This window comes from Coffea arabica, chromosome 11c (assembly GCF_036785885.1).
Source record: "Coffea arabica cultivar ET-39 chromosome 11c, Coffea Arabica ET-39 HiFi, whole genome shotgun sequence".
NCBI lineage: Eukaryota > Viridiplantae > Streptophyta > Magnoliopsida > Gentianales > Rubiaceae > Coffea > Coffea arabica.
Genome location: NC_092330.1, coordinates 33,275,768 through 33,291,960, shown reverse-complemented (window position 1 = coordinate 33,291,960; position 16,193 = coordinate 33,275,768). Strand labels below are relative to the sequence as shown.

At 37.1% G+C, this 16,193-nt stretch overlaps 1 protein-coding gene and 1 pseudogene across 1 annotated transcript; both read right to left on the bottom strand.

Annotated features, from left to right (window-relative positions):
• Positions 1-4,114: 4,114 nt before the first annotated feature.
• On the bottom strand, positions 4,115-6,599 carry LOC113717828 (uncharacterized). The gene is made up of 4 exons (XM_072071404.1): positions 6,444-6,599; positions 5,721-6,198; positions 4,694-4,894; positions 4,115-4,364 (listed from the first exon to the last, which is right to left on the bottom strand). The coding sequence occupies exons 2-4, from the start codon at positions 5,829-5,831 to the stop codon at positions 4,329-4,331; spliced, it is 348 nt and encodes a 115-aa protein (XP_071927505.1). The 5' UTR covers positions 5,832-6,198; positions 6,444-6,599; the 3' UTR covers positions 4,115-4,328.
• Positions 6,600-8,971: 2,372 nt separating this feature from the next.
• On the bottom strand, positions 8,972-14,703 carry LOC113716616 (transmembrane 9 superfamily member 3-like; annotated as a pseudogene).
• Positions 14,704-16,193: the final 1,490 nt, after the last annotated feature.

Sequence of the window (16,193 nt, the reverse complement as noted above, 5' to 3'; positions counted from 1 at the left end):
CCGATTTGCTGTCTACCGCTTAATTGACACCAGTACTTCCCTGTCAGTACAACAGGGTACATTAATCTTTTCCCTATGTGTATTAGGTTTCATAATCTACAAACTTGATATCATCATTTTCAATGACTCGAGTTAAAACGGCCAGAGTAGGTTCGCTCTTCCTCACTAATACAACCAGCAATCACGGTTTCAATGATTCAATCGGTCCTTAGGGTCATTGAGTTAGCCTAAGGCGGTTATGTACTCACCATAAGGGTCATTGAGTTATCATTGTAGTTCTATTCTCAAACTTCTAGAATACTTACCTTTTATTCTATATGCAAGCATGTTACCTACCCTTACATTTTATATAAGCATGCATGATTGACAGCACACAAATTGTAAGTTTTATGCTCACTTGTAAACCAATTTTAACTGCTTCCAAGATTTTCGTTCCTATGCCCTTTCCCCTATGGGGATAATCATACTACATATTTAGTCAACTTTATAATTGCAAATACTTTTCTGTCCCCTTTACCATTGCAATTTCAAATAAAGGATAAAACAAAATAGAACTGTTGATTTAATAAATCCATGATCCAGTACATATCCTTGCGACAACTGAGTGTCAAATAAGAATTTCAGTATTTTTGCTTGTCCCTCACTCAATTTTTCACCGATAGATGCCAGCCTCATTTTCTGCTACCACAAAAATATGTCATCTTTCATTATTTATATTTTTCCATACTTTAGTAACCTTTGCCAATAAAGCAACCATCTTCGTTTGACACTCGTTCATCCCACTGCTATCCATCTGTACATAAAACTACAATTTATACTTTACTTTTCTAATACTACGAAATATCTTGGCACAAACCGATGCATACCTTTATTCTTTTACCTTGCCTTCTGTTTTGTTTGTCTTCCCACACAGGCTTTTCTGTATTGTCCATCCTTAGTCTCTTTCTACTCCTTCACTTTGTAATTTTCGATGCACTCTTTTCACCCATTATAGTACTATTCGTAGTTACTCTATCATTTTCACTCCTGTTTTTGGCCCTAACATCTGGCGTTGTAGGACTAATTTTATGTAAATCACTCCCTCTTTTAACATTACCATGCCAATCATCCTTCTGTCCACCCTCCACACCAAGTGTCCGGTTTATTTTGCACACCCTTCTACTTTCATACATGCTCCTCAGCCTTTCAAAATGACATTCAATCATTGCTTTCATTCTACCAATACTATCATTCACATATTTATTACCACATTCAATTTCAATCAGTCTTCTATCAATGTCTTCTCTACAGCTTATGTTATTATAAAACTGCACATTGCCCTGTCACTACAAGCCTTCAATTTTGTACTACTAGTAACGTCACAAAATGCAGCTTGCAATTTCAACAACAATTCACATGAAAGAATTTTAGATTACCTATTCCCCCTCAAATATGTGATTCCTCCTCAATATTCGCACGCTTTCATTAATCTCGTACCTTCCCCAAAATCTTAGCCTCGGCCCTCTCGGCTGGAACTTGCGAAACTCGTCCTCACCCTCGATATAGAATCGTTCCAGATAGTAAATTTGCACGGACAAAAACGCCTACCATCATTTACAGGTCCTTTATATCAAAGTTTAATTTTATTATTCCAGCAATTCCTATTCTAATACAAAATGGTGCGTCTTTCTTATACCATCAAGAAAAGTGCACATCCCGCTATTCTGTTGCCGTCTCTATCACGGATGCTCTTCACCAAATTGTCTAGTATGAATTTCGACCAGTTCAAATTTTCCATGTTCTCCACTGTAGCCACTACAGCCACCAGATCCCGGCTCACTGTGTCATCCAAACTTGGTGCTAACAACCTACCAACAACAAACAGTACGAACTTCACTTTAAATTCTAAGCCTTCGTTATGCAAACTACATATACTGTGCCTCAATTCCTCCACTACAATTTCACCGCTATTTATTCTGATATTCAATTCTCTTTCCAACTCTGTATCCATCTCTTGCCTTCGCTTTTCGCTTTCAATATCTTTCCCACGGCTGTTCAAGCCAAGTACATATTCCACATCCTCGGCTGTCACCTGTAGACAGTACCCATGAACGTTCAGTGTCCTCCGATCTACGTCAAAGTTATCCACCAGCCAGTTCAACATCTCTTCGTCAACCTCTACTCCCTTCACATTCAAAATTGACCAGAATCCAAACTCTCTGACAGCCTGCCGCTGCTCATCCGAGAGCCAATCCATCATATTCTTCACGGAATGAGTTGAGTGGCTTATCATTGTTTTCACCGTCCGACGAATGGCCTTCCTTTCACTGCTGCAACTTTTATAATTTGAAGGTGTTCCACTCTCATGCATCAGCGATACTACATTTTCGCTTTCTCCTTCACTATCCCACTGCATATCCGAAGCATCTATTTCGGCCGCCAGCTCCATAACAAATCCCTATCTTCTGCTATTCCTCCTACTCCGGTTTTGGCGCTTCTTCCTTTCTAATACGCCTACACTGTTTAGCTTATCCAGTAAGCTTCGCGCCTTTTTTCCCTGCTATACTTTCGCGTACAAACCCTCACTTTGCCAGTTGCTTAATTTCGCCCCCTCCACATTTCACATGCGCAGTTGGAGTCCCCTTCAATGCCCAATACCTCTTCCGGTTGCACGTCACAAAAGCCCTTTCCACGTGCCCAGCCAACACACTTCCCCTACCGTTTGTGGCCACAAATGCTTGAATGTCTTTTCCCTTAACTTTCCACACCTCTGTTTTGACATCTAAACATACCGCAGCAACATCCCATAAGCAAATAGTAGCATTAAAAGCTACTACGTATTATTTCTCTAGTCCATATAATGATACGCGCATGACCAGACAGCCTGCATAAAAATTCAGAGGCGTACGTTGATACTGTCGATCAAAACCCCCAACTGGAAAACTGCATTTCTTGATTAAATATGAAATCTGTTGCAGCAATTTTTACCCACCCTTTATTCATGTATGTAACCAAAAGTAAGACAAAAGCTATATATGTATGGTGAACGAGTAACATTTTTTATTTATTTATTTTTGGATAGAAAACGATAAACACTGCATGAGTGACTTTTATTTATTGGATAATCGTGTGTGCGGAAAAATAGAACTTCAGGTTGGATGATGCGCAATAGTGTGGCAACGAACGGAAACAATCAGTAGATCCGTTGTAGTTTTATCACAGATTGTACCTTAATTAGTTCTTCTGTTTTGCTTTCGTCTAGTGCTATTTTATCATGTAATATTGAGAGCAAGAAAGCATCGCGCGAGTTTGTTTGCATTGTAAATTATTTGAGATATTTTTACTATAGCACTTTTTGTGATGTGATGTATGTGAGATAAAAAGATAATTGACAAGATAAAAAGGTGTATTGGAAATTGTAATGGTGATGTAAGTAAATATATTTGACTAAATAATTTGTTATCCAAACACACTCAATATTGCTAGGCAATGGGAAGAGTATATTGAGAGATATCTGTAGAACAGATTAACAACATAAGATTAATCAGATAGAGGGTCTAGAGGAATATATATATATATACATATATATATATATATGTATATATATATAAGAGAATAAGAAGTTAGATCCTCATTTATTTTATCAGTTTTTTCCATTGTTGTAATCACATAATCTATCATTTTCATCCAATTATCATCTAATTAAGAGCCTGTATCCGGTGCTTTCATATGGCTGACTGGCTTGAAAGCAATGTTTATAGAAAGATAATATGCAAAACAGGCAAGACCAAACTAATATGGTGATAACTCCTGGATTATCCTTTTCCAGGTGTAGGCTCAGGCATCTGAAGAATATTCTTTCCAATTTCTATCATCTTATATCCAGATAATTAGGAAAGTCTTCAACTAGAGATCTTTCTAGGTATATTGAATTGTCAACATATGATAGGCCAAACCTATTTTGATTCAGATGTAATTTCAACTGGGATCCAGTGTTGCTTTCACTTCTGGTCAGCTGTATATTTTTCCATAATTTTGCAGCTTTTTGGCAAATGGATCAATGATAAAATGGTTGGCAATATGTGAATTTTTTGTACTGTAAATCAATGCCACAAGACTGAAAATTTTGCACCAGTTTACTTCAAATGGAGTATCTAGTGATTGTTCAAAAGGATCACAAAATATCCAGCATATTAAGCATACACCTCCAAACATCAACAGAATCAGCTTGGAACATACATAATCCAAGCACTACCACATAAACATTATGTATTTTTTTTACAAATTCTGAGCCGTGTTGTCAACAAGCTCAACATAGCAAATACTCTTTGAACATACAAACAAGGGACCTAGAAGGTGGACCCATTCCAGCCAAAGTTGGAACCCTGCAAAAATTAAACTCCCAGCACATCAGCATCATCAAAGTGGCAAAACATAGCAGCAAAGAGACACTTACAGCACATTTTGGTGGAAAATCAGTAAGTTCAGAGAAAGATCAGGTTTCTTGAAAATAAAATGGAGGAGAGAGTTTATTCATGGTTCAGAGTAACAAAAGTTGATCACATAACCCAATAATACTGGTGTAAAGCATGCAAGCATTTTGTAGATTCTTGACTTTGATGGGCCTAAACTAAAAGGAAGAATGCACTAACAAGAATCTACGTGCTTGGGATTTGACCATTTTGCTAACAATTTTGAAAGCTGAAATTCTTACCTCGGTGTCATGGAATTTCAGGAAGAAACGCGACTTTGGGACATTAAGCTTTGTCTCAAGAATGGTGGAAATCGCAGCACTTATCTTCTCGTTCACATCAGGGTTGAGTCCCCCAACAGAAACCAACTCACCAAAGGCAGTTGGCTGCTCAGTCCCACCAAATGTCATGGGTACAGATCCCTTCAACGAGGTCATAATATACTGCAGGATTACAGATGCAACGAGAGATTAATGTTATAATCGACTAATGGAATTCAAGACAACGTTCCAGTCACTGCAACATACTAAATGCAATCCTTTAACAGTGGACAGTTCAAAACCCACAGATATGGGAACAAAAAATTGAGTAGCAAATCAATTAGCTATGTTACTCAATCCTCCTAAATAGACATTTCTATCTTTCGAAAATTCTGCCAATAAGTGAGAAGTGAGACATAATCCATAATTCACCCCTTCAAACTTCTTAATCTTATACATCCTTCAAGAATTTGAATCCGCTATGTCTTCTCAAAAATCAATAAACCAGAAAACATGTTCCCAACATTTTGAAAAGAAGTTTACTGACATCTAGTCCAAAAATATGGAGAATCAGACTAATGCATCCCCCAAATTTCCACATCACAAAATCAGTAACAAGCAAATCCCATCTTGGAGAAGTTAAAGTCATTAGGGTCGAAGAAGTTAGTGAAAATGCCAATAAACTAATTTAGGCAGTTTCCAATGGAATAGGAAACTATCAAAAGCCCAGAGTACGCTTAAAAAAAAAAAGAGTACAGAATTCAAAGGACAAAACCTAATTTAAGTTTCCCAGATTAGTATGTCCTTAATCATTTAATTAGAGAGATATTGGACCTAAGCCCTTAATTATAGGATAAAGGTCTGTAAAAATTAAAACCCAGCAGCAAAATAAACTATCGGAACAACAGAAGCAACAAAACGGTGGCAAATAACAGAGGAAGGACAAAAACAAAGAAAGAAGGAAAAAGAAATCCGCATCAAAGAGAGGCGGTTGAGTTGGAATATATACCGACTCCGGCAAGCCGGTATGTTTGGAAACAGCAGAGATGGCCTCAGACCGAATGGCGGAGGTGTCGACGGCGTCCAGGTTGACGTTTGTTGTCAGGTTCAAGCACGGCATTTTCCCTCTTCTCTGCCACCGCTTTCCGCTGCGTTTTCAACAAAAGATGCCCTCGGTCCTCCTAAGCTCTATTTTTCTCCCCTCTCACTCTCCCCCAAACTCCCGCTCATCTACCCAGTATATAAAGTATAAAAAAGCCGGCCGGATACTGTAGGTACCAGTCACTGGCGTTGACTCAATGGCCAACCCCACTCGTCGAAAGGCCAGCCATATTGTATCGTGTAGGTGGCTTTCTGGAATTGACTCGATGGCCACCCCCCCCCCCCCAACTTCCCCTAATCTACCTAGAAACGCCAGCCACATCCTATAGGTAGCAATCCCTGGAGTTGACCCAATAGCCACACCTGAGGCCTCTCAGAGTTCAGTCCTATAGTGATCATTATAAGTCAGAACATACTTTCTACAGTGGAAATTCATTTTTTGTTTTTTGATAAGAAAAAATTTTAGATGTTCCTCAGGTCACCGTCACAGTTGTTTTTGGCATTATTCGTTGCTTACAGAGGTTTTTTATCCATGTACATAATTTTTTTTTATAGATTTTTACAAATTGTTCGCCTAGTATAACTTTTACATCAACAAAAGGATTCAAACATAACAACTGATTTGACTTACAGTGGCAGTAGGAATTCACTTCACTACAAGTACAGGACGTGCTGATTGTACTGAACATGCTGTGCGAGGAGAATTTGGTCCTGCGCTGTTGCTTTCCTCTTCCGGTGGATGAAGGTGGAATTTGGGCTTTGTTATGAACTTGGACTGAAGCTACAAACTTTGGATCGTTGGGTTTATCATATATCTGTTTATGTTTCAAGGAGATGCAGAAAGGGCCATCACTTTCTACGTTTGGTTTTTGTATTTTATTTAAAGATACGTCTAATGGAGGTCTATTAGATATTTGTTAACATATATTTTAGGTGCCATTTTTTTTAAATATAAGATTAATTAGAAAAAATAAATAAATAGAGAGGAGGGTAGGTAACATTAAATAGGAAAAGCATATAAATGTAAAAGAAAATAATAATTATTAGTATATATATATATATATATATATATATATATATATATGGTAGATTAAATGAATTTCAAGTATTCTAACAAGTGTCCATTGTGCACCACTCATTAGAAAAATTCTTTATTTAATTTATTTACATTATATTCAAATATTTATATGTACGTTTCTAATGTCAATCAATTTTAGAGCTATTAAAAATTCATTCATGTTGACCGGACTTATATTAGATTTTGGCCGGATACTTACTTATTGACGATTATAAATTAGTATTTTACGTCCTTATTTTTTTGAAGCAAGCTTGCTTCAAAATTGCTACTTTGTGTTTACATTTCTAATATAAATACTATTTTCTAACAATGAATTTATTCTATGGATTCAATTCTTTACTTTATGTTTTCTAGTGCTCAATACACACCCAATGTGTGTGCAATTAACAAATACATAATTTTTATGGTCATATATTTTAAATAAATTTTTTGTTACCGAAGCAAACTTCAATGTTTTAAATATTTTTTATAAAATAATTTTATATTGGCAATTATAATATTTATGGGTAGTTATGTTGAAAACATATACTTAAAGAGTAAATCTTTTCTGTACGGACGGTGTATACACTATCATCTTTCGATTCATGATATGTATATAAAAGTTGAATTTCAAATTCAAATTTTGTATAATTGTCATTCATCCAACGCTGATAGTATATACACTGTCAGTATAGGAAAGATTAATCTATACTTAAATAATTAAAAGTAAAAATAGTCATGGGTCACTTATGGGTAGTTATAGGTAGCTAAAGTAAAAGTAGTTTTTATAACTGTTAACCTAATGTTAACCCCAAACCCTTTCGTGAGACTTTATGTATAGTATAGATAATGAAGTGTAATTATTAAAAAATCACTAATATTTTAATAAACTAATATTTCCCTCTTGTTTTCAATTGAGGGCAAAAGAACATTTAGGTCTTATTTAATAATAAATTGAAGCTTTTTATTTTCGTGAGTTTGATAATATCGCCAAAACACGAATGAAAGTGTTTTTTAAATAAGGAAAAAAAAATAGAAGATTACAAGATTTAAGAAATTGAAAGACTTTGGTAAATAAGGGAAGTAAAATTGACAATGTTTTTTCTTTTTTTTTTTTTGCTTTACAAGTTTGACTTATAGCATAAAAGATTGAAGGGCATTTTCTATCTCTCCTAATAAGATTTGGAGTCTCCCATTGAAAAAAAAAAAGCATTTTCTATTCTAAGATTAATGAATGGGGAAGTTAGTCGTATTAGTTAAAAAAGAGTAATTGTTGGTTTTCTAAAAGCTTTATGGGATTCCAAAACCACTAAAGTCTTCTTACTTGGCTATTGATTGACAACTAGTCCCATGAGTCTACGAGAAATATTTGAGAAACAAATAAACACACGAGTCTTGTGAAGAGAGCATGGGCTGTGCAAGAACCATAACTTTGGGCTGGGCTGACCAGACTGACTTCAGGCTAGCATGGAGTAGCCATTAAATCTACCAGTAGGCGAGACTTACACGTATGTTGCAACTATGCTGAAACTTTGTGGAGCTAATGGCACAAAATGATTATTGACTTGTTTCAAATTTTCTGCTTTGATTAGGTAAAATTGTCAGTGGGGTGAAAAAATATTTTTTATTAGTTAAGTGACAAAAAAAAGTAACAAAAAATGCATATATTTATTAATTATGTGACCATATTGACTAAAGAAAGTTTAATGATTATGATAGGGAATTCTCAAAAATTTAATAACCATTTACACTATTTACCCAATATTGTGAAAAGTGAAAAGCAACTAGTAAATAGGGTTGTGGAAAATTTCCTAATTAAAAGTTCATGTAATATTTAGCTGCAGAAGAAAGCTAAAGAAAGGGTAAATTGGATGCCTTTTTATTAACCAATGAAACTACAATAGAGAGGAGAACTAGTATCATTTTCAAAAATAAACCTAGTAAATGCTTCTATTTTTTCTTTTTCTTTTTTGTAAGAAAGAGTTTGGGTGAATTCGGGTCTGATCACCGCCACAAATTAGAGTATGTCCTCAAATTCTAGGACTACAAGTCGGAACTGAAATATAAGACCTTTATCGAAAAAATGGTACAACCTCACCAGCTGAACCAACTTGCGTTGGCGTGAATGCTTTCAATTCTTAAAATGACCACATGAATTAATATGTACTTCCTTTTCTTTTACATGGCTTGAAAGTTGAAACTTCTGCAAACTACTCACTTGATGGAACCATATATATAGCGCACAAAAAGTAAAGTGGCTCGAAAACGAACAGTACCTAACATGAGAAAGAGGCCATAGCAGAGGCAGGTCATGTAGCCAAAAAAGAAAGAAGTTTGCATGAAACCCCTCATATCTGACCTATAAAAGTAGTAGTAGAAGCAGTAGCCATAGATATACAGAGCACTTGAGCCACCATAAAGAAATGATCTGTTCAAAATAAAGCATTGGGAATTAGTACAGAGTTCTTGGTGTAAAACGTTGTTCTTGTGAATGGCATCATAACTACAATGCAAGAAGATACCTTTAAGGATGATGCTCATAACTAGCAAAGAGTTAGCTAATATACCAACGTAAATTTGAATGCATAGATATAGCCAAGAAAAGGTAAGAGAGAATTTGAACTTTGAAATGAACAGAACAAGTTCAGTAAACGAGCATTTAGTAATGTAGCATGCAATGATAAGGCAAATGAACAATTGATTCATTGTCTTCTTGTTCAAGAATGCTAAAGAGTCAAGCAGCTTTTCATGCTGCAAGATTTTTTTCAAAGAAAAAAGAGTGGTGTTTGCTGACCATAATCACTGGCATTGAAGCCTATATATAAATGACTGCGAAACTAGTAATAATTGAGGGAAGCAGTTCTGCAATTCTTTTTCCCTCTTTTCCAGCCCTCTGTGTGAGGAAGTATATAATCAAGAATTCAAATTCAACCACCAATTAAATGCTATAGGAGAATGTTATATTAAAATCACTGACCTCCACCACCATCGATGATCCTCAGCAGAAAGTTGGCTGTATGTCAAAACAATGGAAACAAGAGCAGTAATAACAACAGCAAGAATGAAGACAATGAATAGGATGCCGTATGGAGCGTATACCCTGTGACCATATGGCAGCAAAGATGTAGTAAAGCTCAACATATAGAACATTAAACGGCAGCAATCCTGCCAAGGCCACTTGAGGAAGAATGCCTCTGTACCAACGGAGCACAGGAATCTCTCTAGGACACTTAGTGGTGTGGCAGGGAGCTTGAAACTCCGACTTAATTTTTTTCGCGAACTTCCCACCCAAAATAAGCATAGGGAAAGCTAGACATATCCATATAAGAAGAATTGCAGCGATTGTCTACAATGGAAGTGCTGCAGTGGTTCCATATGCCTTGGCAACAGCATTTAGGAAACAAAATGAGAGAAAAAGAGGTCCACAAGAAAGAAATCCTGTTAGGAGTAGATTTCTCACCTGTCATGTCAAAAGAAGTCTATGTTCAAAGCTTGCTCAGAAATGAAGACTAATAAATTTCATAGTTATGAGGACAGAAACAAGTAACACAAACCCCATCAATTCCTTCAAGCTGGCGATAGAAAGAAACTGCATTAAATCCAGCAATCCCGTGTGTAAGTGCACATATGATGACTAATGCTATCTTCAGAACTCCTCGGTCAAAGGGATGAAATATTCCAATAACCCCTAAAATCAGAATGGACACCACCCTGAAGTATGTAAAAAACTCGTTAGCACAAGAGCATATAACTTGTCATGTCTGCAACATTGATTGAGCAATGCAATTTCTTATCAGACTAACACGGCTAATATCTGGGTTCCGGAACCAATGGCTGCTGCTAACAATGACTTGTGGTTTGGATAGCGAAACACATCCCCATGGAGGATCTTCCATCCAGTCTCTTCTATATCCAAATCCTCTTCATTTGTGTACCTTAAACAGGATAGAGATGAAAAATTAATCTGAAGAGAAGTAAGAGAAATGGTCAAATTGATCATATATGACTAGAACAGGCCACCTTTTGTCAAATTCTTTTACCTGTAGAAATCTTTCTTAAAGAGTGGGAGACATATTTTCACCAGGCAACCTATCAAAAAGAGGAGTGCCAACAATGCATTTCCAATAGCAAACTCATGGATTCTGTAGTGACGAGGTAAATGAGCAGACTTGAAGTACTTATCCATTCTTTTCTCAAAAGATACATTTACTTCTTTCCAGACTGCAACATATGAAAATTCTACCTCAACTTCTTTGTCCCTTGTTATGTCAGCCAAATGTGAGGTGGCTGTTTGAGCACGGATCTCAATTACATGGTTTCCACTGAAAAAGATGTTGAAGTGAATACGTGTGTATATGAAATATTTGTATTCCTCAGGGCTTGCTTTTCCCTCACGATCAACTTTACCAATGAAACCCCATAAGGGCAAATCATCATAGTACATTTCCCAAAAGTAGTCTTGCACGAGGGCAGTTCGAAACTGAAAAGCTTCTTCCCGGGTCAGATTTTTCCTGCACAAGACTTGGAGGCCACTCTTGATTAGGAAATCAAGCTTATATGGAGCAGAAACAAGGTGATAGCCATTCAGAACTTCAATGAGAGATTCCCTCTTCTCTATCAAAGGATCTGTCACAGTCCCAGTTAAACATCAATACATAAGAAAAAGATGGAGTAAACATGTAACTAAAATACAAATATGCATATGCAGCGAAAGAGGAAAACCTGGTCGGCAGAATGGAAGACTGTAGTAGGCATGAGTTTCACTGGAATACACCAGAATCGAAGAGAAAGAAGGCAAAAGTGGGAATCAGTCTGTACTCAATAGTACTAACAAGATTGTGCTAAGTATCTTTTAACAATAACAGGACACTCTTCAACTATGTCAATCGCTTATTTGTATGGTTGTACAATGAGCAAAACTGTCGATTTAATATGCCACATGTCACCTCATATTAGCAGACCCTTTTAGTCGGACAAAGTGCATGTAAACCATAGGAAATCATTCATCTCATTAGTAAAGCATTTTTCCCAACATAGAATTAGGTTGTAGACTTTTGGCAAGGATATGTTCAGCATTTGTCTCTCAGCCATCCCTTCCCCTTGTGTCCTTAACGTATCAAAATAAGGAAACATTCTGTTCTTTTGAAATGTAGTCTTGGAAAAAAATCAGGAAATAGTTTCAAGAGATCAAAGATAAGGGGCTATGCCAATTCCAGATTTACCTGAGTGCATTACAGTAGAATTATGTGGTTAACCTCTGAGATACTGGAGTCCTACCATAAGTTATCCCATAAACCAACTAAATTGGATGGCACAGATTCATTATTGTGGGAAAATGCAGTTAATTAGTTCTATTAGAATTTGGCTACTTGAAATAATATGAGAATTACCTGGGGTTGTGAAATGGAGCAACCTTGTTGCCGTAGAGTGGTACTGAATCTCCCTGTTGATATCGGTGCTTGGAGGCATCTGATTTTACTTGGCCAGCAACACTCATTAAGAAGATAGCAAAAACAAGAACAAGAATTTCCCAAAACCATGCCATTCTCTTGTGGCTTCAAAGAAAAGAGAGAAAGATAAATAACACAATAGAGTTACCTGTAATAACTAGACGAAGAGTGGGCAATGCAATAGAAGCAGACTTATCAGGATTTGACAACAGATGAATAGTTTCGACCTGCTACTTTGACATTCATTCCTAAATCATGAGAAAATCAAGTCTTATAATTTTAATACAACTGGAATGACTCTCAAAAATTGGCTGGAAGTTCTTCCGCTGGTTAAGACAGCAGGAGGATGGCAAACATGAAATTACAGGTGAAGAAAATGATTTTGCCAACAAAATTTCTGCACAGCCTGGGAGATATTGACTTGCAAAGGAAGGATGCACAAACGCTAAAAGTCTCAAAGGCTGGTGGACATGAGGTTCTTGGAAACATGGAGAACATAACCAAAAGATGAGCAGGATTTCTCTTGTATGACTAACTTTGATGGAACTTGAAGTCTAGAAGAAACAAAAGGTGAACTGTCATCTGTTGCTGAATATTGAGGCATGGTGTTACAACTAGAATGAGTTGCTTAGTTTATAAGATTTGCTACTGCAGAAGCACAAGCAGCATATTCCATTCATCATGGAATTTTACTGAATTCCATATGGATGAAGAATTTAAACAAAAATTGAAATTTGCAATAGAATAAGTCGACTGGCAAAATAGCAATTCATTTTTCTTATCTGGTTGAAAATCCATTTAGCAAAGATGTAATGAACATCAATTGTACGATTCCATTTCCCAACGATAGCCTTGTGTCAAGTACTCTCTGCGACTCCATGATTTCCAGATCCAAAGGTGCCTTGCTATGTGAATTGCCCGGACTCCTCAACACATGATCATGCCAGTAAATACGCTAACACGTCAATTCGAACATTTGGACGTATCAATATCTTACTCCTAGTTCAGAATCTCTATAATAACTTTCTTTCAGACCTCCAGATAACTCACCTTCCTTCATATTCAACTTGCCAAATTTCTCAAACTTTTCAATAATGATGACCATCCAGATGAAGTTTGAAATTCTTTACAAATTCCACAACTCCAAGAAAAAAAAGATCACTTATTTCAAAAAGATTTATTGATCACTCTATTTTACCCGTGTACCAAGATGCAGTTGACGACTCACATTAAGTCTTCCATCAAACTAAAATTTTTAAGTGTGGTCTAAGCAGTAACAAATTCTGTGTTACGGGTTCTTACTTTCTTTGTATATTTTTAACAAAAATCACCCCCTTGTTGGATTGGACTGTGCTTCTGTTCTTGAAAATCCATGCCAATGAATGATGACTAAGAACACTATGAACAAAAAGTCAACTCATGGAAATGTAATATCTTGAATCACTGAAAGTTTAGCTGGTTAGGCACGACAAATAATTTTATCAAGAACATCAACATGTATGCATTCATGTAGTTGTTTACTTCAGACAATTATCGCATCAAAAGAAAATGGTTCCGGAATTGTTACCCGAATTCAAAAGAAAAAGGAGTCCACCTCAATCCTGAATCGCCAAGGCTCAGACTCAATGCCATCAGCAGTAGCTGAGACAAGAATCTTTTTTGGGGCAATGGACTTGACCAGACAAAGTAGCCCGGTCAAATAATCTCTCCCTTCAAAAAATGCGTTGACTTGCACTTGTTGGACTAGTTACTCCTTGCGCACCTTAACTGTTTTAATAAAACTTGCATCATGCAATCCTAACTTTTGTCTTGATCACTATGCATCTAAGAGCTATTTCTAAAAGATCCAAAATCAATCGATGGCTTGCATTCCGAGAAAAAATGATATATGCAGATGGATTTGCTTGCCATTTTTTTGAAGCTGTGCAATATTCGTCACTAACAACAAGGATTTAAGATTATGCAGTCCGGGATTTGAGTAATGCACTGGCAAAGGAAATCCTAAGGGGGAAGAAGCCAAAAGAAAAAGATGGGGGAAGAGGCAGCAGGAATCAAGGAACCACAAAGAGCTGGAAGTTCATTTGGAGCATGAATATATAGCACAAATTAAAGCATTTCATTTGGAAATGCTTGCAAGGAATCCTCCCGGTCAATGGAATTATAAAGTCAACATGTGGCAAAGGAGATCACCTCTGCAAGTGCTGTGGGGAAAACACAGAAACTTTGGAACACATGCTGTTTCTCTGCAAGAATGCACAGGAAATTTGGAAGGCAAGCCCAATTCAATGGGATGGACTGGACACTTTCAAAGGAAATTTCTGGTTATATCGTGGGAGAGTCTCATGGAGGCTACAAATAAAGATGAAGGGTAGAAGCACATTGAAGCCCCAGTGTACATGCTCTGGCACATCTGGAAGGCCAGGAACGAGGTAATTTTGAAAAAAAAAGTTCAGAACCCGGCACATGTAGCCCAAAAAGCAATGGCTGAATGGTTGGAATACCAAAAGGCACTAGAGGATGACCAAGGACAGGAAGATGGAAGCCAACATAGAGTGGAACAGAATATCAGATGGTCAGCTCCGACAGGGGAGAGCATAAAAATCAACCCAGACGTAGTTTTAAATCAAAAAGAAAACAGAGCAGGTTGGGGAATGGTTGCAAGGAACAAGAATGGGTAAACTGATAGTGTCTTGGGCATTCCTCTCAAAAACTGGTAGAGAAGCAAAAGTAGAAGAAGCATTGGCATTAATAGCGGCAATGGTTCGAGCAAGAAGGGAAGGATGGAAAAATGAGGAATTTGAGACAGATTGTAAAGGTGTGTGATTGATAAACTTGAAGAGGATGCAGAAAATGATGCTCAAATTTCAACTATTACAAAAGACATCAAAAGACTAAAACTAAGTTTTGATAAATGTTATTTCTCCTTTACTAAAAGGGAGAACAATTATGTTAGTTAGCCATAGGCTAGCAAAATTTGCTGTCAACTTGAATTTTGGGACTGTTTGGAAGACTGACTTCCCAGCTTGGTTGATTGAAGCAGCAAAAGCTGATATAGGAGAGCAGTTGCTCTAAGTCGTATTTATCTGAACTTTAATCTATGACATGTTGCCGTTTTTGTCAAAAAAAAAAAAAAAAAACGCTTTAGGGTTCACCTAATCAAATTTGGACTAACAAAAGCTTGGGAGGTATGTGTAGAGCCATTCTCCCAATATGCATGCTATTCGAAGTTCGAACCACGGCCAGGGGTGGAAGTGGGCAGGGGACAGGGGGTTAGGCACTGTGCTTGGACGTTAACAAGTTGGTAGACAAGTTTCATAGCACGTTACAGTTTGTGATACTGGCAAAATACAACTTCCCCTCCCCCGGAGTAGACCTTAAATGATAGCATATGCCGTTTATTGCTGCGGTCCTTGTGGAAACTCGGGATGGGATGTTGGCAGAAATAGCGAGATCACTGTCGTCAAAAAGCCCATACTAGTCAATTTGAAGAGCAATCACTCGTGTACAGTTGAGCTCTTATCCAGGCTTGGCCTGATTAGTTTCTGTGTCAGCATGAATTGGCACTTGGGGCAACGGAGAACCTAAGACGCATGCTTCAAGCAAAAATTTTCTTTATAGCAGACCCCCAGTGTCCCCTAAAGAAAATGCAAACGAGGCTTTTGTAAGAACAGCAATGACAAATATGCAACCGCTCCAACTCTAAGCTAGACTGATTGTTTAAATGGTCAGAGAACTGCTAAAGGAAGAAGCAGCACAGGAGATGCTGCTGGAAAGGAGAGAGAGACCTTTATCATGGAAGCAGTCAACCAGAAGGGTAGAAAGGATATTCAGAATTTTCAAGGGAAGATGTGCACAAGCACTTGCTGAATACTAA